General features: G+C 46.7%; 1 protein-coding gene across 3 annotated transcripts; it reads left to right on the top strand.

Annotated features, from left to right (window-relative positions):
- Positions 1-464: 464 nt before the first annotated feature.
- dvl1a (dishevelled segment polarity protein 1a) lies at positions 465-24753 on the top strand. Of its 3 annotated transcripts, none has more exons than XM_056422950.1 (15): positions 465-856; positions 6167-6236; positions 8675-8796; positions 11813-11931; positions 15538-15676; positions 16880-16973; positions 17108-17177; positions 17300-17439; positions 18367-18443; positions 18913-18980; positions 19104-19235; positions 19318-19452; positions 19997-20164; positions 20286-20501; positions 22608-24753. In XM_056422950.1, the coding sequence occupies exons 1-15, from the start codon at positions 687-689 to the stop codon at positions 23267-23269; spliced, it is 2382 nt and encodes a 793-aa protein (XP_056278925.1). In that variant the 5' UTR covers positions 465-686; the 3' UTR covers positions 23270-24753. The 3 variants fall into 3 exon arrangements, with proteins under 3 accessions (XP_056278925.1, XP_056278926.1, XP_056278927.1); XM_056422951.1 differs by having other exon boundaries at positions 19104-19181; XM_056422952.1 differs by lacking the exons at positions 465-856; positions 6167-6236; positions 8675-8796; positions 11813-11931 and adding an exon at positions 13622-15140.
- Positions 24754-24979: the final 226 nt, after the last annotated feature.

Consider the following 24979-nt stretch of genomic DNA (forward strand, 5'->3'; position numbering starts at 1 on the left):
TACTTGGCTTATAACGAATAGTCAGATAAGTGTCAGTTACGTCATGAATCTAAAAGCTACTTATTTTTCCATTAGATTAAAAATAATAATATATATATATTAATAATTGTATAATAATAATATTATTAATATAATTGTAATTGTATTGAATACAATTAATACGATATTGAGTTTTAATTACAACCCTTTCACACAGTAATTCCCACACTGCTATTCATCAAAGTTAGCCGCCATACAAATGAAGCCGGTCTCCCTCTTTGTTCTCTGCTCGTGCCCGTGCAGTGCGAGCGCGTTGTGTAAGACGGGCACGCGGACCTTGCGCACAGCCCGGACACGCCACTAGATGACAGCACTGTCTAACCAATTAGCTTGTGAAAAATAGCAATATTCCCAACTCCATATCGCAAGGATGTGGACTGTCCCTTCCTGTTTTAGTGCCGAGAGAGCCACCGTACCGTCTCGCGCCGGAGCAGGAATACAGGCACTCGTAACGCGATTATGTCGGGATTCGGGCTGTGCTCGTCAAACACTCGGAGAGGGCTTTTCCGTCGCGGGCTGTACCGGTTTATGTTTTAGAGAATGCAGTTATGTTATTCTCCGGGTAGCTGGTAACAGAGCAGGCCTGTTTATTGCGCTGCCAACCCTTGTTCCTTTCCTGTGTCAATGATTGTCCTCCCCTCACTCTCATGGCGGAGACTAAAATAATATATCACATAGACGAGGAGGAGACTCCTTATCTGGTCAAACTGTCCGTTTCTCCGGAGAAAGTCACCTTAGCGGATTTTAAAAATGTCCTCAACAACCGACCGGTCAACAGCTACAAATTCTTCTTCAAATCGATGGACCAGGATTTTGGGTAAGTGCAGCCACCATTATTATTATTAGCCCTTTCGTCTGGCTCACTCGCTATTTATTATGGCTGTTGGCGGCGCGCGCGCGCGCGCGTGCGTGTGTGCAATTTTATAAAACAGCGCTTATTACAGGTCACGGTAGGCGGCGTAACGTTGCGACATGTGTGTAAACTACAGCGCCGTGTCTGGGTCCACGCGCCTGGCACCTGCTCATTATGACGGTGCTGTGCGCGGTGGAGGAGACACGCGAGTGTTTGAAGAGATACCAGATCCCAGGTCCAGAGCCCTAATGGCGCAGCCCTGCACACGCATTACGGGCAGCCAGACCCCTTGCCCCCCCCCCACACCATTATTAATGTCGACATATTAACCCACATTAGTCTCCATGTATGAGTAATGCGAATGTGAGGGCGGTGTTGACAAAGCGTCCACATGTTCGAGTACTCGGGTTTCACATTGTCTTGTTTTGTTTTCGCTTTCGCCCGGTTTGTGTGTGCGCGCGTGCGTGTGTGCGTGTGTGTGTGTGTGTGGGGGGGGGGGGGGCGGGGGGGTTCAGGATGGGAAAAGAGGACCATTTAAAGATGTATATTTCATTCACATCCGCCTATGATAGGCCAGGAAGTTATCTTTCATCACACACACACACACACACACACACACGCACACAATGGACTGCAGTTCAATCTCCATGGAATATGGCCACTGCAACCCAGTGATTGTGACTGTAAGATATGCAATCACGTGAACCCCCTTTTTGCATTTAATTGCCCCAAAGCAGGAGATCTGTCAATAAATACTTCATCCCTCCTCAACCTTTTGTTGTACTAACAGATATAGTATTGTGTGCTGCATTATTACAGTAATGTGTGTTTGTTTAAATACATGTAGTTTATAATGCAAAGTGGACATATTTGTATATCTGTTTGGTCATGTATTGTATAATATGCCGTATTGTCATTTATTGTCGTCGGGTAGAAAGATAAATTAAGTGAACGATAAAATCTACACTCTCATTTGAACCCCTGATTACTGTATGTTTTAGCATTAGTTTATTGTACACAATGGAATATTTCAGAACACATTACATGTCATGCAGTTTTCCTTTTTTTTAAGCACATGAATGAAGTAGTCTCAGTAGAATGTGCCTTTACTGTCCATCAATTTATTATTTTCCATGGTGAATTATACACCAGTAAGCCACAGGAGCTGCTTCCTTGATCCACTGGATTCTGGACCTTTACGGATAATAACAAATTCCCTCCTTTTTGTTTTCTCGCTGCCCCTCTCTTTGTAATCCCCCCATGCCGTAGCAGGTCTCCAAAGCTCTTCAGCTCTCTTGGTCTGCGAGATCCACTCTCGCATCCGGCCTCCGCTGAGGATGACATATTTGAGTCGGTGCCCGTTTCTCATTCCAGTCTGACCAGTCATACATGAGACGACAAACACAAACGCAGCTCTGTGGACGCACACTCGATTGGAGGAAATGCGGAGGCAGGCAGTGTCTGCGGAGCCCAACGTCATACATTTCCACTGCAACCTGACCTTGTGGGGGGAAACTGGCTCTTCCTGGTGGCAGGCCGGGTTCAGTGCGCCGGTTTGTCCGCCCCCCCCCCCCCGGCACCCGGCTTCCTGCCTCTGTTGCACTGCGTGCCGGGCTGCTCACTGGACCTCAGGTGATCGACAAGCAGATTACGGAAACAAACAAAGCGCGTTTGCCTTCTCCGCATAGAGACGGGGCTCCGTGTTGCGGAACGTCGCGAATCGGACATTGTCAAACGACCGTGTCTTCGCACTGAGCTGTCGCGCACACTTCATAAAGGCGTCTCCGTACGGCATTCCGGCCTTTGGAGTTGAGGCTGAATATTCAGTCTCCGTGAGTGCCGTATGGCAATGGCACAGTATGGAAGGGAAACCAGTCAAAGGCACAGAGGACAGCAACACTTTGTGGTAGCCCGTTCTGGCTGCACACACACACACACACACACACACACACAGACAGTGAAGGCTGCCGGAGAATTAGCAAGGGAGGAATAAGACTGCTGAGCAGAGAGGGAAAAAACATCAAATCCCTTGCAGTTGTAGACTGTGTTTGAAATGTAAATGAGCAGTCAGCGCAAGGTCCTCTGTAGTAGACCTCCTGCTGCGCCGGGAGAAAAACCAAGCCTTTCTCTTCTGGGATTGCTGAACAACATTTGTGCTGGCAACATCGGCTCTCTGAGCAACGGCCACACCAATTTGATAAACGGGCGTTTGCCCCGAAAAACGCCTCGGCGAACGTGTCATTGCAGTTTCCCCGTGGAATCGCATGGAAAACGCGTAAGCACACAACAGACCACAGCGAATTAAAAGATGGACGTTTCTTTGTGCAGATTTCATACCTCGGTCCCCCCTCCCCCCCCCAAACACACGTAACATTCATTCACTCATCAATATTCATAAGACGGGAAGCTTATTGTGGCAGTGTCGTTTTCAAGCGAACCCACTTTTTTCGTGGGAGACTTCAAGGTGAGGATACGGCGTTTTGGCATTGCCACCGGGGGTGAGCGGGGTTTGAGACCTCACTAATAATGCAAGTCACAGAGGCACTCTGGAGCCGAGGAAGCAGCCAAGCCGGAGCTCTGAAAGAAACAGTCGTGTTTGTTTGTGCCTTTTTCAGAAAATAGGGGGCTGCCAGCGGAATCTTTCTTCGGCTGAGGCCGGGGTGCTGAGCCCCCGTCGTCAGGGGACGCACATCATCTGCAGCTTTCCTGCACACATGCACACGCACACCGCCTCGCCTCGCTGTTTGAGGATCCTGATAGATTTCGACGGTTGTTTTGCCGCATTTGTGCGCCATCACAGCTTTGACAACACAACTCTTACTGTTATGTCGGCGACGCACGTGCTTGTCAGATATTACCGTTATGCTTGGAAATGGACCTAAAACCACTTTGTTATTGTGATGCTGTGAAAATCCCACGGCCACAGTGCTAAACTAGAACGGGCACTCGGTAGAGCGCATACCTTCGCATATCACAAGATTGGGCATTGACTTATGAACATGTTGGCATTAGCTGCATGCCAATTGGATACAAGTTGACCGTGCTATGGTAAAAAGAAGATTTTGACCTTTTCTTGACCTTTGACCCGATCAATCCCAACATCTAATCAAATGGTCCCCGGATAATAACCAATCATCCCACCAAATTTCATGCGATTCAAGACGATTTTGACCTTTTCATGACCTTGACCTTTGACCCGATCGATCCCAAAATCTAATCAAATGGTCCCCGGATGATAACCAATCATCCCACCGAATTCCAATGCGATTCGGTTTAATACTTGTTGTGTTATGCGAGTAACACGCATACAAATAAATAAATAAATACACGGCGATCAAAACATTACCTTCCGCATTTTCAATGCGAAGGTAATAAGGCATCAACAGTAAGCAGGCTTTTATTAACAGCTCTCTTGGTGGTTACAGCTTAATTTAGCCGTATCCCGTGTCAGACTCTGTTTCATGTTGAAGTCAATCTATGTACAATCTTGTTTGACTACAAATATTTTGCTTCCCTGTTTATAGTATCACAAGCATCAGCCCACCAAAGTCCTTGGACTGCCGGTCTCCGGCCCCTGGTCTCTGGTTGAGGCAGTCACTACCCAGCCCTCCTCTGTCTCTCATAGTATAAACAAACACGTCTCATCTTCCCCAGCTACACAAATATCCCCGGTTGTGGAATATTCAGCCATCGCCAGGATAGATCTTGTGTCATTATCCTGTCAAATCTGTTGAGACCTATAAGCTATCAGCTCTAAGAAGTCAGATCTGTGACAGCAGCCCACACCAGACATATGCTCATCTAAACTGGGGTTACGTGTGTGTGTGTGTGTGTGTGTGTGTGTGTGTGTACTTAAGTGCTTAAGCTGTAACTAACACTCCTCATCATCATCCATATTTTCCTGCATGATGAAGACGCCATTTGTTTTGATTGGAATTATTTCTCGTTTTTTCGTCACAGACTTTATGTGAACAATATTTATTGAGCTTGCCAGTTCTTTGATCAACCTTCAAAATACAGCAAGTGAACCCACGTAACTTTATTCCCCGTCCGACGTTAGAAACACTGATATTTTATGTGTCCGGGCCACGCCCACATCCTCACAAGTCACCTTACAGCTGGTCACGCAGCTTGAGAGGGAGGATGCGAACACTTCCGACCTAGCAAGCAGCCGGCGTTGTCAGCCGCCGCCTCCCTCCCTCTTCCTCCCTGAGGTGGAAACGGGCCACATGAGGCTACGTTATCTCTGTCCGCCACTCCCAGCTCCCACAGCTCCCACAGCAGCAGCAGCAGCGCACACAACAACACAACCAGCTTGGCTAATCATTTCAGGAGCAGGGAAGTTTTGGCAAACAAGAAGTGTTTGCGAGGGGAGGGGGAGGAGGGGGGGGGGGGGGGCTGTACATTTGCTGTCAGAGACACCCGTGCATAAAATCTTCCTCGGCTTCCTCGCTACTCTCAAGTCGTGCCTCTCCCTTCTCGTGCGCCGTGTTCACAGCCAAGAAGCTCGTGTGAGATCCCCACAGAGGCTCAGAAATGCTTGGGCCGACCATTTATGGAAACAAATATGTGCACAAAGATACACAGGGGGTTCTCATGGAAACTGCGAAATACAACAGGGTGCTTTCGCCCCATATGTGTGTGTGTGGGTGTGTGTGTGTGTGTGTGTGTGTCAGGTGCTCATCTCATGTGCCACTTGGCTCTTAGCTCCAGACTTGATCTATGGGACACAAGCCTCGAGCAGGTGTGGTGACTGGTTGCTGCTGAACCGTGTCCCGGCAGGTCAAAGGGTAACTCGGGGGTATTTTTGTTGAGAATTCACAGCCAAAGATGAACACACTAAGGAAAGGTTCACACACTAGATCACTCTCTTAATACACACTCCTGTGCCTCGACGCCCTCTGAGGGATCCGTATGTCGATCTATCTATCTCCCTATCACTTAATCCCACCTGTGAAGGTTACTATTAGACCCATTCACGACAGATTTATGCCCTCATCACATCAATGTGCTTAGTGTCACCGTAGAGACGGACAGCCATCATAAAGCAATAACTCGGAGACTCAGACTGAGAGTGTCATCGCTGCTGCTGCTCATTGAGCTCATCCGTGCTATCAAGAGTGCAAAGCCGGTCGAAAGCCGCGTGGAAAATGCGACCGGCAAAGCGTGAATGTCTCTCTTCGATGTATCAACCAGGGCCCGGGGAAGGGGGAGTGTTGTCGAGCTGACTCCGTGTCCTGCTCCCTGACTGCATCTGTCTGCCTGTTCCCACAGGGTTGTCAAAGAAGAGATTTCCGATGACAACGCCAAGCTGCCCTGCTTCAACGGGAGAGTAGTGTCCTGGGTAAGTGAGAGAGACGTCCGTGCCGCGGTGCGCTCGTGGAGCACGTACACGTGGTTTTGTAACGCCTCCACGCTGGACGCTCTTCACCTCGATGTCACTCTTCAGCCGTGTTGTCCAGGTGTGGGTGATTCCATGAGATATTGAACTTTGCCGCCGTTATAGAATCCAACATGAGTTTGCCTGCTAAAACGAGGATCATCGCACCATCTGGTGTCAGCCGTCTGACGGTCACTTACTCTGTTGACTTCAGTGGCTTTATCGTGATTTGCGATTATGGAAGATGAACAGCGCCGTGAGCCCGAGTTCACCTACGGGGACAATAAAGTATGATGGACCAGATCAATCAAATCAATCTGTCAAGTTAGAGGAATCATTGCTCCGTCTTACAGAGCGGAAGACACAGGTCAGAGCTCTGGCTTTTAATACGGATGGAAGACTAAGAGCAAGCATCTATTAATTAGTTTAACATGTTTAATTCACTTTGCAGCTTTTTTTCTTCCTAACTTAACATTATTGTACTTTATTGATCTCTGTGGGAACATTAATTAGTTTTTACTACAGGGAGGTCAGAGTTCAGACTCAGGAAACCCGGTGGTGGCGATGGAGTCATTAAAGACGGTCTGACTCGATATCACTTACTCAGTGTCAATACAGTATTAACAACGGGACGTGAGGCCTGTAATTAAATGGGGTCTCACGACACCACGCTGCTCAACAACCAGTCTTCATGACTCATTCCCATTTACCAGAATTACTCCATACATCATGCCAGTGGTGGACAATTTTCTTTAAACCCCTTTTATAAACCGATTTATTTCATGGCACCGCTCTTTTACTTTAGGCGATTTTCATAGATGTTGATGACATATTTTTTCATTCCTGTAATTAACTAATTGAATATATTTCACTTAATTTGCACGAAAAGTCCCCCCCATATGACATTGTTTCATGACCTCATATCAGCAACCTGCAATGTAATTAGCATCCGAATGCTGTAATACAAACCGTGAGTTTCTTTAGGGTATTTTTGCAGTGGCATATCTTTACATCACTCTCTCAGACAAGCATGAGCTATTAATTCACCAATATATAATAATATAAGCTGCGGCATAACTGCATTCTTAGTAACTGGGCTTTAGCAAAGATACTTTTTTCTGTTTATATGTTAAAAGCAGACACTGAAAAATGTAAATAAACACATTTTTGTATATTGTATTACAATGATTGACTGAATAAAATACACAACAACAAATACCAAGACACCCTTTAACCTTAGTGCACTACTTAGGTACACTACTGCCTCTCATGGTTCGTAAATTCAGAACTGAGTCATGTTTTAAAACAAATGTTACCAATTCCTACTGTAAGCAGACGAGAACAACCTAAGAAATATTAGTTTTTGTTTGTGTCCTTATTTTTTTTTGCGAATGCATATTCATACACTCTGTCATATTCATTGAATGTATTTTAACTCTAAATCTGTCCTTCTGTACACATTACATCTATTGCACCTGTCCATCCTGGAGAGGGATCCTCCTCTGTTGCTCTCCTGAAGGTTTCTTCCCTTTTTTCCCCCTGAAGGGTTATTTGGGAGTTTTTCCTGGTCCGATGTGAGGTTTTGGGACAGGGATGTCTATGTGTACAGATTGTAAAGCACTCCGAGACAAATTTGTAATTTGTGAAATTGGGCTATACAAATAAACTGAATTGAATTGAATACTATGTAAAGTGCAGGGATGCAGTTACATTCAGGGCATCCACAACCTCCACAGCAATGTCTGGCCTAATGCATTGGTATCAGATCAGGAAACAGTATCAGGAGAGAAGAAAGGCCCATCAGGGTACCCCGATTAGGAGGGAGGTGTTTCTCCTTCTTGTAAGAACAGTACGAACATATCTTCATAAACACCAGGGGGCCAGAATGCTCGTTCTTTCAGATCGCAGCAGGTGGAGATGTACAATGTAGAAATTGGAGCAAATAGAAAGTATCCCACTGGGTTCATATAACTGACTCCAAAGTAACAATGCATACATTATAATAATCACAGTCCAGACACTTGAGCGCTGCCTGTTTTAACTTCCATTATTGTGGCTCTGATGAAAGGAAAGTAGCCGTATCTACGGGTCCATTGTACATCATCCTTTGTACTGACACTCCACCGAGTGAAAGCAGTGTGGCGCTTTCAAGTTCCGATGTCGTTCGCTGTGTTTCTCGAGTCGTTCATGCGTCGTCATGTCGATGGCCTCTTCGCAGCATCTCGCCTGTCCTCCCACTTGTCTCGTGTGTTTCTTTATTTTTCGGTTGTTTTTCGATCTTCTCTCTCCTCACTATAGGGCCTATATATCGTTCAACAGAATATGTATTATGATTAGTGTTTTTTTTTCAAAGCATGAATATATCTTGTGTTTCACACATCTTTCCAACTCCCTTCTCTCAGTTGGTCCTAGCAGAGAGCGGCCACTCTGATGGAGGGTCTCAGTGCACGGAGAGCCATCCAGAGCTGCCCCCACCTCTCGAGAGAACAGGGGGCATCGGAGACTCACGGCCCCCCTCCTTCCAGTAAGTAGGCCCATCATGTGTGCACAATGTCGCACACATCAGACAAGCAGGCAGATATGTATTCATTTTAATTTCACGCCATGCCATATGAGCTCCTCGGAATATAGAAAGCTCATCAGAGAGGTTTGTCATCGCCGCAGGCTCGTATGGGAGCTGTCGGTGCTCCGCACGCCCGCGTGTGGGAATATGGCATGAAGTACACTACCGTTCAAAAGTTTGGGGTCACTTAGAAATGTCTTTATTTTTCAAAGAAAAGCACAGTTTTTTCAATAAAGATAACATTAATCAAAAATACACTCTATACATTGTTAATGTGGTAAATGACTATTCTAGATGGAAACGTCTGGTTTCTAATGAAATGTCTCCATAGGTGTATAGAGGCCCATTTCCATCAACTATCACTCCAGTGTTCTAATGGTACATTGTGTTTGCTAATCGCCTTAGAAGACTAATATCTGATTAGAAAACCCTTGTGCAATTATGTTAGCACAGCTGAAAACAGTTATGCTGGTGATATAAGCTATACAACTGGCCTTCCTGTGAGCTTGAAGTTTGAAGAACAAAATTAATACTTCAAATATTAATCATTATTTCTAACCTTGTCAATGTCTTGACTATATTTTCTATTCAATTTTCAATTCATTTGATAAATAAAAGTGAGTTTTCATGGAAGACACGAAATTGTCTGGATGACCCCAAACTTTTGAACGGTAGTGTATGTGCTAAAGCTTCAAGTGTGGGAACATGCACAGGGTGTGCGTATATTTCACTCACAAGTGTGTGCATTCCCTCCCGCCCACTCGACCGTGGAGTAAGGCGCTCATCGATGTAAACATGATGTGGCCGCCGCCAGTGCTGCCGATTCTTGAAATAGCCTTCGCAGCATAAATATCTTCAGGCAAATACTGGCACTCAGTGAGGCCCATTATGTTCGGTCACTCAGAGCAGTCAAACATACTCGGCTAATGTAGGCGTACGTGGCCGGAAAAAAAACACACGCTAAAAGCTCAGAAATGGAGATTTCTCCCCCCCCGACAGCCTGGTGACTATCACCTGAGCCCAGACTTTGACTTCAGACTCTGGCCGGACAGAGGATCCCACTGCACTCGCTCAGGAGAAGTCTCATGCTAAATATAGCGAGAAGGGCTGGGGGCACTGAGGGCGAGGGGTTGTTGCCTTTACAGCGCTAGAGCAATATGACTGAGGCTCTATATTGAGAACATGTACTCTGTCATGTCTCACTGTATCTCTTTATCCAGTATTTGACATCTCAGCTCCCTTTTGCCCTTGATGGGCCGCCCCCTGCTGTTCGGCCGTCAGCCGGCCTGATGATTTTATTGTTCCCGCCGGTGCTTTCACCAGGACTACCGCCACCTGGTGGAGCAAGACGTCAGCGCGTCGGCCCCCCTTAGCCCACGTCATATCCCCACCGCCCCCCCCCCCCTCCTGCACTCTCCCATTCTTTTACCCTCTTTGAGTCAGACAGGCAGGCCTTTCTCTCAGAGAGCCGGCGTGGTCCCTATAGCCAGCCTCTCATTCTGAAATCAATCCAGCCCTCTGCCCTTTTACCTCTCTCTCTGTGCACAGCGAGATTATTATTACCACTTAATTTCCCCTTGTGCTTTATTCATGCGTTTCATGCGTTTGTCGGCGTGAATGGCTCCATTTGATGTGCACACAGGAGAGGTGGGGGGTTTTTTCGGCCGAGAATGCACACGACTGATGGGCTTCTGCCTGGTAATCCGGATTAGCGGACATTAAAAGCCACCGTCTCTATTTCCCAAGAGCGAGGGGGTGGCGATGGGCAGCGGAGGGGGGGGGGGGAGGTTTGAAAGGAGGTGGCATTCGTTCACAGCTGCAGCGTAGCGCCTTGGATAATCTCCCCCGGATCAGCAGACCTGCCGCCAGCCTGACAGACAGCCAGTCACCGCCACATCAATCAGTACACTGCTGCCCGATCACCACCGATGGAAATGCATATTCACGACCATGCATCCGCAGCGATATTTGCATGCATGCACTGACCTGTGTAGGTGAAGCCCGGCCCCAGGTGCACCCATTAGTACCTCGTAGCAGAAGCATGTAAGCACGCCTCATTGAGCGATGTGTCCCGCTGAGTGAACACACAGCAGGCACAGCGTCGTGTCTGCTCCTTTAATATGCATTGATCATGCATACACACCGGTGAGGACCGTTGCAGGGTGATGCGTGTGTTTTGTGCCCTTTTTCAGATCTGTTTGTACACTATGAATATGACACCATTTGTAAATGAGCCATTCGAGCGAGCATGGACACATGCCTGAGCCAGCGTGACTGTGATTATTTGTGCAGGTGTAAAGTCCATGCCTAAGTGTGTGTGACAGACTGACAGGGGGTTGAGGAGAGTTCTCACCAGCTTTAGGTTTCCTCGGTGGCTGTGTGGGTCCCCTAACCCTGGAGCCCGAGGCCAGAGAGTCTCCAGCCCTCTGACAGAATAACAATCTGCCCTGCAGCCACTTCAGAACCCCCAGACTCCTCCCAGGCCCCAAGTACACAGGCCGTCTTCTTGCTCAGCCCACACCTGATCTACCACTTCTCGCTTTGAAAAAAAAAAAAAAAATGCAATCTGTCATTCACCTCTCTCCGTCTCTCTCTCCCGATCGTGCTCCAGGCACCATCTGGGCTTTCAATAGGTCTCATTAATGCCGGCATTGTCCACAATGGCTCCCTCTCAGGGTATCTGGTCATTAATGACACTTAGTGAAAAACACATCACATGCCACAGAACAATGAAAAAATGCTACTTTGGCCTGAGGGATTGAATTTGAAACAGTGTAATAATATGAGTTGCATATTCCCCTGAGGCAGAATGGCAGGCGAACCGATATTCTAACAGACAGAAGTATATTGTAGCTGGGGATTATGTTCAGGGGTGTTGGTCGCACAATGGCGGGAGAATTCATTTGAGGGAGGCTGAGTGCGTGTTTTGTACCTCCATTATGAATCTGACTGAAGTTTTCCGATGTGCGTATTGCAGCGCCAATGCGGTGAGCAGTCGCGATGGCCTGGACACCGAGACGGGAACGGAGTCTCTCCTGAGCCACCGCAGAGAGCGAGAGAGGGAGCGAGCACGGAGGCGAGCGAGAGAAACCGAGCGTGAGTACTATCGGCCAGGAAGAGATGGATCCCAAAAATGCAATTATCCTGTCACTTTTTTGGCGTTTTTGCTTTTCAATGTCTCCGACCCAACACTTAACTTCCTTTTAAAAAAACAATTGGGACAGACAGCAGACATTTATGAAAGGAGGCCTTGCGGGGTCACATGGTGTGTATTGAACTTGCTACGTGAGCCCAAGAAACACGGAGATTCAATTTCTCGGAAAAGTGAATAACTTATGGGGTGAATAAGTTCAACAAATGTCAAAACTGTCTCTCCCAGTGGTTGTCTTGTGTTTCCTGTGGCTCATGTTTATAGTCAGTGGCTGTTTTCCACTCGCGAGTCACACTCCAGCCTTGTCCAATGATTATACCCTGTCAGAAGACACCAGTGTTTGGGGGAAATATCACAGGAAAGTATTTTTGCAACTATTGTAAAGGGATATAAATGCAACCATCTACAGTCTACCTGGATAATAAAGTGTTAGATTATTGCTTTTAACCCTTGTGTTGCCTTCGGGTCATTTTGACCCGATTCAATATTTAACCCTCCTGTCGCCTTCGGGTCAATTTGACCCGATTCAATGTTTAATGTCGGTGTTCTTTCGGGAGTCAACAAACAAACATAAAGTACCTCACACTTAAACTTGGAAAACAATATTAATTCTAATAATTTTCTGGAGATTTTAATAGCTGGGGTCATATTGACCTCAAGGGTAAAATATGTTAGTAAATATAAAGGTAACAGGAGGGTTAAACATTGAATCGGGTCATATTGACCCGAAGGCGACAGGAGGGTGAAAAATTGAATCGGGTCAGATTGACCCGAAGGCAACACAAGGGTTAAAAAGCCTTGAGAGATATCATCAAGAGAGAAACTGTCTGCTTTATCAGTTTGACCTTCGACTGCAGTGCTTTCTATGAAAAATCGCTCATTTCGGAGAAGGGCGGCTTTCCTTCTGCTCCTTCAAACAAACCGCTCTGCTTTACAGACTCGATGTCTTTAATAGGAGAGACTGCCGTCACGAGGTGGAGGGCACTGGTGGAGCAGGAGACGGTGTGTTCTGTTATCAGCATAGTCGTACCATCTGCAATATTTTAAGGTGTCGGCTCAAGTCTATTCCAATTCTTGCCATCAAATTATTTGTGCTGTTTGTTTTTATAATGATTTTCTGTTCGCTTCTGATGCTCACAGTTTGCTGTTGTTTTTGACTCTCTCTTCCCCCGGTCCTCACTTCACAGCGATCCCTTCTCTTTGCATCCTGCAGTCATTACGCAATCCGTAGGGCAGCGTGCGGCATCACGTGACTGTCTCGCACTCTGAAAACAGATTCAACTTGATCCTCGCGGGACAAGCACACAGTCGTATGACTCGACTCGACTCGGCACGTCTTGTTGACGCTCTCCATGTCAGATCCACGCGGCTGCGAACTTCCAACTGCACATCTGTTGCTTTCTGGCTGATGAACTTTGCATCTGTCCTCAATCCCCCCCCCCCCCCCCCCCCGTGGTGACTGACCTCAAAAGATCTAGCAAGCAAGAAGCCGTATGAATGAACTTCCTTTTGTGTGCGCTAGCTCAGCGGTTGCTGTCTCAGTCACTTGGCCTGGTTGTACAGGAGGAGCCGGTAGCCCCACCTCTCTGCTTCACAGCCCGCAGCATCAGCAGGAATTCCCCTGACACCTTATACACACACGCTTCAAGTGATTGTGTCTCGGTGTGAATGCGTCGGTTTGACAATGATGGGTGAAAGTGGGCAGCTCCGGTAAACACCTCCTCATTCTCTGTGTGTGCAGCAATCAAACATCTTAGTCGGGTGAGCAGGTGTTGGATGAAGTTATGGGGTATGATCTGTTTCAATGCCGCCAGGTGCTCTGCGCCTTAACCTGACATGACTCTCGTGTTCAGTTGTGACATTGGAACAGAGAACATTTAGTACCTTGAAAAAAAAGCATCAGCATTTCATGAAGTATAAATGCTGTTCAGCACTGCTGGTATTTCAGGGTCGAGGTCAAAGAAGACACGGCTAAGCCAAAGCACTTATGCTTGTATTAAAGTATTACCGTAAAGCTAAAAAAAACATCTGGTGAAACTGTCCAGCATTATGAAACGGTTCTTAAAATGATGTCCGGTGATGAGGTTTATTATAACCTTTTTCACCTGCGATGGGACGGGACAGCACAGCGTCTCAGATCCCGTATCGTCTCTGTTTCGGAGAATACCGTCCTCTGATTGGTCACGGACAGATTAGCAGTCATTATATGGTGGCGTGCCGTGGGAGGGAGGGGTCAGCACTTTCTCCTGACTCTCGGCTCAGTCTCTCTGCGCGTCGGACGGAGGCACACTGTCGGCTGTGGTGAGAGAGGGTTGTTGTGTTATGTCTGGTGATGGAATTTGATTGATTTGAGTATGTTGCATCATACGTTTCATTTTGAGGTTACTTTAATGCATTTTCCATCTGAAAATGTCACGGGGAAAGTGCTCTGGTTGTGCAGAACGAAGTTTATTGTTACGTATTTTGAGCTTGTTGATGTTACTGTTAACCCACCTAATCGACACACGTTGACTTTATCTTGTGCATTATTTGTTGATTTCGGGATCATAATTAATTCAATTAAAATGATCTATGATTTCTTTTACAACCATCTTATATCCCTTGTAATGCCAGAACTTAAAAAAAAAAAAAAAGGTCACGAAAAAAAGTCATACAAGTGAGTCACTCTCTCTTCCCTGAGGACCTTGAAGCTCATTCCCTAATTGTTGCTGCCTCTGTTGTAGAGAAGCTGTGAAGCCCGGCAGCAGCCAGCTGGTGGGTAAAGACCGTCTGGGGCTCAGGCTGAGAGTCTTGGAGACCGGCTCGCACAGACGGAGCAGAGCACAAAGACACAGTCTGGCTCGGTGGACCTGCATTCTTGTTTTTTTTAGTTTGTTTTTCTGCGGCGTGGCGATCATCTGAGCGTGGGAGGGAAATACGGTCGTGTGATCCTCGCAGCGGATGTCACGTCCCTCTGCTGATTGAGTGCTCATGTGCAAGTAGCTCGGCTTTCATCGCGGCACCCTCCGGGCGGAGACGGCGATGGGATCTCCCACTTTACAGGAATGTTTCGCTTGCTCTCGGCCAATACGTTGGCTGCCACGCCCTCTTCGCCTCATGAGACCGTTTCGAACAATCCGCTGTCACCCTGAGACAGCGCCGCCTCACCGGCAATGTACGTATGGAGATGGCCAGGGGGGTTAAGTACACTCCTGGGAATTGTGAGAGTACACTAAGGCTCCTCAATAGGCATAGCATCTCAAGTAGCTGTATCAATGTTTCTACTTTGTATGATTAGTCCTACATTACATTCACTCGCCTGTAATGTCTGAAATCTAAGTTCTGCTTTTTTGTTTTATTCAATCTTGCTCAAATCTTCCACAGGTATCACAGATGAAAGCCCCTCTGTTGTTTCCGTCACTGTTGTTCAGATAACGATGGTATTTTCCTTCTCTTACTAACGCCGTCTTTCCTCCCCTCCTGGTCTCTCCCTCTCGTTTCCGATCTGACCCGGCGACGAGCAGCATGACCTCCGGTCCGACTCACTGCCGCTCTGCTCTTTCCCTCCCCAGTCCCTCGCATCAACGGCCACTCGAAATCGGAGCGCACCGCCAGGGACTCGGCCATGGGCTACGACAGCGCCTCAGTGATGAGCAGCGAGCTGGAGTCCAGCTCATTCGTTGACAGTGAGGAAGACGAGGATGCGAGCAGGTAACGTGCTACTTCACAGTGTTTCCCCTACCATTATATCAGGTTGGCGGCCCCCACTGAAATCCCCCTCCCCCCCCTTAAACAGTTACGCTGCGCATCGCGACGGCCGAGGTTCTTGGCGACTTGCCAGGTATTACCTCCGTGAGTTCGGCGTTCCTGCTGTTGCCCTTCAAAACAAGAGCTCAACATTGAGCATTGAGAGTGGCCGTATCAAGCCTGCAACCCCGTTTTAAAAGGAGGTGTAGTGGAAGGCTCATTGCAGTGTATAATAATTATAAAACGTGATGACTCCCACATACACTACCGTTCAAAAGTTTGGGGTCATCCAGACAATTTCGTGTCTTACATGAAAACTCACTTTTATTTATCAAATGAATTGAAAATTGAATAGAAAATATCGTCAAGACATTGACAAGGTTAGAAATAATGATTAATATTTGAAGTATTAATTTTGTTATTCAAACTTCAAGCTCAAAGGAAGGCCAGTTGTATAGCTTATATCACCAGCATAACTGTTTTCAGCTGTGCTAACATAATTGCACAAGGGTTTTCTAATCAGACATTAGTCTTCTAAGGCGATTAGCAAACACAATGTACCATTAGAACACTGGAGTGATAGTTGCTGTAAATGGGCCTCTATACACCTATGGAGATATTTCATTAGAAACCAGACTTTTCCACCTAGAATAGTCATTTACCACATTAACAATGTAGAGAGTGTATTTCTGATTAATTTAATGTTATCTTTATTGAAAAAACAGTGCTTTTCTTTGAAAAATAAAGACATTTTTAAGTGACCCCAAACTTTTGAACGGTAGTGTACATGCACTCGTTTTGTTTCACAAAGGTTGAACGTTATTGTTGTTTGGAAAAGATATGCAGTGTAAAACTCTTTATTGTCAAATATTTGAACTTATTTTGTCTTTTCACAGGTTGCACTTTATTGTTATTAGTGCAAAACAGGTTAATTGCAGCCACAATAAGCAATTATTTTGTGAAATGTTAGTTATTTTTTGCACAAATAGAACTGTATTTGAATTCAAATAAAGTGATTGAAAACTTTCATTATTTTTTTGTCCGATGGAGCAATCTGGATTAATTGAAAGTGATTGCAAAGTAATTCTTATACATTGCGCCCTCTTTCTTCCTCTCCATATTTCTGCTTTATACTCACTATTTCCTCTGTCTTCTTCTGTGTTTCAGGCTCAGTGGCTCCTCAGAACAAAGTTCTTCCTCGCAGCTGATGCGCAGACACAAGCGCCGCCGACGGAGGCACAAAGTGGCCAAAATAGACCGGGTGAGCCCCTCAAAGACACGTCACTGTTCCTGGTGAAATTGACATTAAGTATAAGAAAGAGCTGAGAGGGCTGATTGATATTGACTTCATGCCACGTTGACGTTAATGTGATTATCCTCTTCCTGCCTTTCCAGTCTTCATCCTTCAGTAGTATCACAGACTCCACTATGAGCCTCAACATCATCACCGTCACGCTCAACATGGGTAAACCTGACTCTTGCATAACTAGGATTTAATGTTATATGTCTATATGTTTTAACAAGCATGGCTATAACAATGTAATAGTGTGATAAGACCTAATAGTGTGTGTTCCCTTCTTTCTCCAGAGAAATACAACTTTCTAGGTATCAGTATTGTTGGTCAGAGTAATGACCGAGGAGACGGCGGCATCTACATTGGCTCCATAATGAAAGGAGGCGCAGTGGCTGCTGATGGGAGAATAGAACCAGGAGATATGCTCCTTCAGGTACTCTTGCAAATACTTCCAATACAACAAAACATGATTGAACCGTTAGCATTTTCGTCGTCATACATTTTTGGGATGGATATAGGTGTTTTTGGAGGACTGAAAAGACCTCTTTGTAAAGAAAAGTTAATTTGATATATTTAGTCCAATATCTCAAATTTGCCTCATTGTGCTTTAAAATCGACACCCTCTGTCCTCAACCCTTGATTTGGATAAGGACATACACAAATAATAAAAATAACAGAATAGACAACCCATATCAAGCAAAGGATACATCATACATGAACATATATTAAGAAAATGGATCCAGGAGGGACGTCCAGCAGCTTCCAGGTGTTGCCAAACAGCTGGAAGCCACACAACCTCCACTCCACCATGAAATGAGGACAACCGGCTATATAAACAGACAAGAAGCAAAACTGACATCGCTCACACAGATAGGAGAGGAGAGGAGAGTAGATGCTGACCCAGATCCAACATGTGGAATGAGAGCGAGCGAGAGAGAGAGAGAGAGCGAGAGAGAGAGAGAGAGATAAACATGACGCATATGGCTGTACAGTGTTTCTGTCTGAAGTGTTGTGGCCCATTAAGAACCACATTTACTTCTGTTCCGGGGCTCTTTAGTAGAAGTTGTACGTCTGCCTCTCCTTTTCCTTCCTGTTAATGCCTCTGTTGATCTCTAGACCTCTACAGCTACTCCCTCCTCCATAAAACACGCACGACATTCACAGTATAGGTTTTGTTATGACTGAGTATCCCATAGAAAACAGTCTGGAGGCCCAAGAGCACCGCAGAGATCAATGTGCACAGAACAAGTGCATAAATACTTGATTAGCCCTCCACAGAGCATCAGAATAATAATGGACTCCTGGAAACACGTTGAACAATTTATGTCATGAGTTCTATATGTTGTTGTCTCCCAACCAGGTGAACGACGTCAACTTTGAGAACATGAGCAATGACGACGCAGTGAGGATCCTCAGAGAGATCGTTTCCAAAACCGGGTGAGAAAATACGACTCAGACTTATGATTATTGAACTCTCTACTGCAGAAGATTATCACATTGAGAGCAGATGTATTGTCTTACACTGCAGACTAACACGCTAATCTCATAAGGTGATGTTTGGGCATTCAAAGGATTTAAAGAATTAAAGAAATCCCTATTGAGAAAGAATCACAAGTGTAAAATACAAGCATATCCCTCCAGCTTATCCATTGTTGCCACAACTGCATGTTTGTTGCTAGATTTAGAAACTTTTCCAAACACCCTTTGTGACCTTTTTGTTTCTCCATAAGAAGAGTCGTGGAGGCATTTGCACCACCGACTGAAAACAACCGCACTGACTTGATCTCTGAGCTCGTGATTGAACCGGTCAAACCAATAAATATCGAGAGTAAACAATCAAGCTCCGATGTAGTTGGTCTTTAAAAGACATTTATTTAACCTGATTCTCTATTTGCTTTGCCTCCAGTCCGATCAGTCTTACTGTGGCCAAATGCTGGGACCCGTCTCCACGAAGTTACTTCACCATCCCTCGAGGTAAGACTACACTTCTAGAGCAAATTGATATCATAAGGAATGTTTTTTTATTACATCTGGAGCAATGATGTCTCTGAGGAAGTTTGACAAGCTGTATCTTTTATCTGTTTTGAATGTGTTCAGCTGAGCCAGTGAGACCCATTGACCCAGCAGCCTGGATTTCACACACCACCGCCCTGACGGAAACTTACCCCCACTATGGTAAAAACAACCAGCCGCCACCTCCAACACACTCTATGAAGCATCCATTCTGTGGTAATTATGATCACCGTACAACATTTAAGCAATTGGAAAGTTCCGTTTGTCAATGTTTCTATTTACTCCTCCCCCATGCCAGAGTTTGAAGACTTGCCTCTGTCTGCAAGTAAAACAGACATGGCAACCATCGTCAAGGTGATGCAGTTGCCGGACTCTGGCCTGGAGATTCGAGACAGGATGTGGTTGAAGATCACCATCACCAACGCCATCATTGGTGAGAAAAGCTGAGCTGTGCAAACTTTTGTTTCATGTAGACTTTTCATTTTTATTTACTGTAAATAATACTTGTAAACCAGAGGAATACAAGGACCGGCGTTGTTTGCATACTGCTCTGGACATAGGTGCCTCGGTAAAGTAACTCTTTAGAATAACACAGACATTAATGTGTTTGTTTACCTTTTCCTAAAGAGCTCAACGTTGCATTTTTAAAAATGTAAAACATGTTTAATGAAAATGTAAAAATTTTGAAATCAAATACCAGTTTTTCTCAAAATCCATCAAGTCATTTCTGTAATGATGCCGTAATAGCATCAGCGCCGCACTTCGTTTTCAAAAGTTTTTCTAAAAATCAAATCCATGTCCGAGGCCTGAAAAGTATCGTGCAACATTTTAGCACGAACGACACCGACGTTATTCAATATGGTGCTGCTTGCATGTTGAGTATCTTTTAGCATCTGTTCAACACGTGAGTGCAGCAGCCTACATGCCTGTGTGTGTGTGTGTGTGTGTGTGTGTGTGTGTGTGTGTTGCTGTGCCAGGTGCTGACGTGGTGGACTGGCTTTACTCCAGAGTAGAAGGATTCAAAGACCGGCGGGATGCCAGGAAGTACGCCAGCAGTCTGCTGAAACACGGCTACCTGAGACACACCGTCAACAAGATCACCTTCTCCGAGCAGTGCTACTACACCTTCGGAGACCTCTGCCAAAGTACAGCCACTTCCATCAGCGTGTCAATAATGCAACTGCATGTGTATGTTTCCTTTGTTTGTTCACACAACAATGGAGCTAACCCCGTGCCCCTCTCTGGTTGTGCTCTATTTCCAATAAGACATGGCATCGCTCAACATAAACGAGGGCTCCAGCGGCGGCGGCTCGGAGCAGGACACTCTGGCGCCGCTCCCCCCCACCAGCAACCCCTGGCCCCTGGGCGGGCAGCCATTCCCCTACCCTCCCTTTCCCTCCGCACCCCCCAGCTTCCCCCCAGGATACTCAGACCCATGCCACAGTTTCCACAGTGGGAGCGCAGGCAGCCAGCACAGCGAGGGTGAGCGATGAAAAGGAGGCGTAAAAAAACAAAACAAAAAACGGGGCCTCTTGAGTTTTCCCCACCCTCCCATCGGGCTTTTCTTTAATTAACGTGGTCATTTTTACTCAACATGACATTTTCCCTACGTCAGTATTTACAAGTGTCCGACTCACGCCAACGTTAGCCGTTCTGCCTCTCTCGGGCAGAACGTTGACGTTGGATTGCATCTTTTTAAGAATCAAATATGTGTTGACGAAAACGCGTCCTGTATTGTGAAGGTCAATCATGAGCATCTTGAGTCACGCAGCGGACCGCTCCGCAGTGCTGGGTGTGTACACGCGAAACAAACCTGATCAACCATGATACACAAATCACCGGCTTGAAATGATCCACGCCGAGGCCATCCCTCATCAGTCCTGGATTGATCTCTTGTTTCATTTGGAATCGGAACCGTGATATTGATTTGTGTTGCTTCTGCATGGTTGTTGATGTCCGCATCGAGGGAGAGCGTAGAGCCAGGGGGATCTGTACGCGGCTCCGATAGCATGTTTGTGTTACATTTCAAACCGGGCAGTCCAGACTGAGATAAGTAAGCTGCATGTTGCCATCTATCAGTCTCATTTTCATTGTTTTGAGTGATCCACCCAGACATCGTCATGTCTTGCTCTCCGCCCGCTGGTTTATCTGCAACCTTTGAAGCGTGGAGGGAAAGAGATCACAAAGATAAGAGTAGTTTTATGCCCTTTAGTTTCTTTTGGCACTCACAAACACGTGCTCGTGGGTAAATTTTGTGTTTACCTACTTGCTTGAAAAAGTGTACGTGTTTGTTTTTGCATTTTTGAGGAGCAATTTCTCCATAACGTGAAGAGATTTATTTGTGATTTTTTTTTGTGGATGACAAGGAAAAGACCAAGAATAGCCACGGGTGTAATATTTGGTATGACCACCAGGGGCAGATGCACATGAGGTAGTGCGGGGAAGGCCTGGGAGGTGTGTGTAATTCTATTGTTCCCTCTGTTTCTGCTGGGCAACGGTAGACTGAAGGAGGAGGTAGTCCCAGGACACTGGGGGAACCGGTAAGCCTGCTAACCCCCCTCTCCTCCTTTGCTGCTCTCTCTCTATCTCATCGTTCATCCTCTTCTTTTCCTCCTCTCTTCCTCAACACTCTCCACCTATCATACTGTGGTATTTGAGGTTGTTTTTTATTTTGTCTGCGTGTGTGTGTGTGTGTGTGTGTGTGTGTGTGTGTGAGACTCTCCTGACAGTCCATTCTCCCTCTCTGCACCTCTGGGCATGCGTTCACACTGTGCTGGGAGGTGCGTGATGCAGGATGATCACTTCGAGGCTTGTGCTATCATTCTCACAGATAGGGGGCGATCATGCACCACTCTACCCAGTACTGTCGGGCTCATTGCGGAAAAGGGTTGGTGTGGAATGTTTGATTTTTGCCACGACGTGGTCCACCTCTGTCAGTGTGCAGGAACAGCATGGAGACCTGACTCTGACCTACTTACACACGACTGATAAGTGAATGTAATAACTTTCTTCAACACACGTGTGGTGTTGTTCTGTATACTCCACTAAGTGCCCCGTGGTGGTGTCTCTCTGATTCAGGTGTGTCGTGTTTTCTTTGACAATCGTGTGAATGTGTTTGTGTGGATATGAGACGAGGCCCAGGGCATTAGTTGCTGCAGGTGGAACGTGGGAAAGAAACCGTTGGTGGTAATGCGGTTTGCCCTCGACCGGGGGGCTCTTGCAAGATTGCAGAAAAATAAAAAAACAAATGAAATGGGATCTTGTCACACCGTAAAAAAAAAAAAAGAAGTGCGGTAAAGCATTTAAAAGCATCGTTTCATTTGACTGCGTAGTGCTCAAGAGGAGATGTTTGTCATGTGATGTAACATGTCCGTTGCAGCTCACGAAGGCTACATTTAGCTTCATATTAGACTGTATTTTCTTGAATGTGTGACGTTCTGCCCCGGTGTTTATCAGGGGCTAAATCCGCTGTGGCTGACGGGTCGGAGCCGCCGACTGCCGTTATTACTGTAAATGATTATTGTGAAGTTACTCGTACTGTCGAAAGTTAGGAATAACATATCTACTCCTTCTTCTTCCCCTCAACAGGAAGCCGAAGCAGTGGATCCAACCCCAGCGCAGGCAAAGGTAGACGCTCCTCTCCACAGGAGAAGGGTCAAAGGTCAACATGCAGCGAATCAGAGCCCCGCGTTCGTGGAGGGAGGCGCGGTGAAAGGTCCGCCAGCCAAATGAGCCATCACAGCCACGCCGTCTCCGGCCACAGCCACGCCGTCTCCGGTCACAGCCACGCCGTCTCCGGTCACAGCCACGCCGTCTCCGGTCACAGCCACGCCGTCTCCGGCCAAGGCCACGCCGGTTCCAGCCAAGGCCACGCCCTCTCCGGCCCAGGCCACGCCCTCTCCGGCCCAGGCCACGCCCGATCAAACCACAGTCAGTTGCACAGGAGTCACACTCACTCACAGAACAGCCACCCCTCCGTCACCTACAGCCACGCCCCCTTCACCCAGCCGGGGCCGGGCTCATGTGCCCACAGCGAGCGGAGCCACGCCTCCTCCTACGGCCCCCCGGGCTTGCCTCCCCCGTACTGCCTGGCCCGCCTGGCCCCCAAGGCCTCGGTCGGCAGCGGCACGCCCCCCGGAGCCCCTCCCGGGAGAGAGCTGGCGTCCGTTCCGCCGGAGCTCACCGCCAGCCGCCAGTCCTTCCAGCACGCCATGGGCAATCCCTGTGAGTTCTTTGTCGACATCATGTGACAGGACAGTGCCTTCGAAAAAAAAACCTCACCAAGCACAAAACTAATTCTCCTCGGAGCCCACTCGGCCCTCCCTCTCCATCTTGTTCGCCTTTGATCGCCTTTGATCTTCTCGTCTCTAAGGTCACTGACTTACTCCACCTTACTTCCCCGGTGCTCGCTGTCGACCCCTCTGTGGTCCGAGCAAAGGATATACAGGCAGCGAGAGCACAACAGGAGGGAGGCCTCTGACACACACACACACACACACACACACCCTCTGTGGCTGGAAACCCTCTCCTGTATTGACGTGTACAGTTTGTGAAACGTGAGTGTTTTTTCTCGATGTGGTGATTCTTTAAATCGGCAGCGTTTAGTCCACCTGGGAGATTTTCTCCTCTGCAAGACCTTTTAAGCTGCTGGGCCTGGATCTCAATCCCCCAGACCCAGGCCGACCACCTTACAGCCCCGCCCCTACCCGCACTTCGGAACATTTCTTTGGGCCGAGAACTTGTAATTGCTTTCCCGACGTTCCACCAAAACCTCCGCCGCTGCTGGCTTCTTCGAGCTCTTACCTGCCAACTACTAAACCGCTAACCTGGATCCGGTCGCGATCCGCGGGGTTTCTTCAACTTCATAAGGGAGGCTCTGCAGCCAGCCATTGGTTTAACTCTCGGCTGCTTATTGCATGACTGTCTCGACTGCTTTAAAGAAGAAGAAATGTACTGATACGTTTTGTTTAAAATATTACCGTTATTGGGTGGGAGGCGACGGTTTACCTCTTGCCAATGTTCTAAAGGAAGAATCCGTACACTGGATGATTTTTGTGATGTTATTTATGTGATCATGTTGCGTTAACGGCGTCATACTTTGTCTACTAAGGCCGACCGACGGACAATCAGACGCCACCCTTTGTGAATCGGTGGTCAGTTACCGCTGTCCTAGCTGTGCTCTGTCGAATGTGTCATTGTTCCCGTTTGTGATTGAACCCGCGACATCCGCACCACTTTTGGTTTGAACCCATTTTCAAGCGAGCAGATCGACTCACAGACCGGATTGCAAACAGTGGACAGGAGCGGAACCCGGGGTTGTCTCCTTCGTTTTAAAAAGTCAGCGCGGTGATAAAAGCCAAAGCCTCTCGACGTTGCCGTGGATACGTCTTCTCGATTGTCGGAGCCGTCCGTGATGATTAGCAATCCGACGCTTCTCACAACTTCAAAGTGACTTCAAGGGGGATCCCGGCATTCCGATTCTGATCACCTTGCAGAATAATGGCCGCCCCTTGTATCTGCCGAAGATCCAGTCACAAGAGGGAAACGACGCGCGGATATTAGTTTGATGAGCACTTTTCCATTTTGTCTCTCCCTCCCTTTTTAGTATGAAACACTGTTTGCAATCAAAAGCTTTCTCTTTCATTTTGTTTCTTGACGACAAAAAAAGAATAAATTGTACATAGAAATTTATTATATATATAAATAAAACAAATAAACATTTCCCCAATGATAATCCCCTGGACGGTAAGTGAAACTGCTCACCTTAGAAATATATCTTTCTTATTGTGTTCTTCTTCGTAGGAACACTAGAGGGAGACATTCAATGTCATTTACGAAGACCCACTGCAATTCAAAAACATTTTGATTTATATAATGTGTTTAGAGATAATTGCCTATTTGGATTCCATACACACATTTAACAATATGAAATTGACTCCTACAAGCCCCACTTAAATTCT

Source organism: Pseudoliparis swirei, chromosome 9, assembly GCF_029220125.1.
Source record: "Pseudoliparis swirei isolate HS2019 ecotype Mariana Trench chromosome 9, NWPU_hadal_v1, whole genome shotgun sequence".
NCBI lineage: Eukaryota > Metazoa > Chordata > Actinopteri > Perciformes > Liparidae > Pseudoliparis > Pseudoliparis swirei.

Excerpts from the sequence above, each read along its gene's own strand:
- dvl1a (XM_056422950.1), top strand. The coding sequence starts at position 687 with ATGGCGGAGACTAAAATAATATATCACATAGACGAGGAGGAGACTCCT. Across the intron at positions 11,932-15,537 it reads GCGAGCGAGAGAAACCGAGC|TCCCTCGCATCAACGGCCAC; the intron begins GTGAGTACTATC and ends TTCCCTCCCCAG. Across the intron at positions 18,444-18,912 it reads GAGATCGTTTCCAAAACCGG|TCCGATCAGTCTTACTGTGG; the intron begins GTGAGAAAATAC and ends CTTTGCCTCCAG.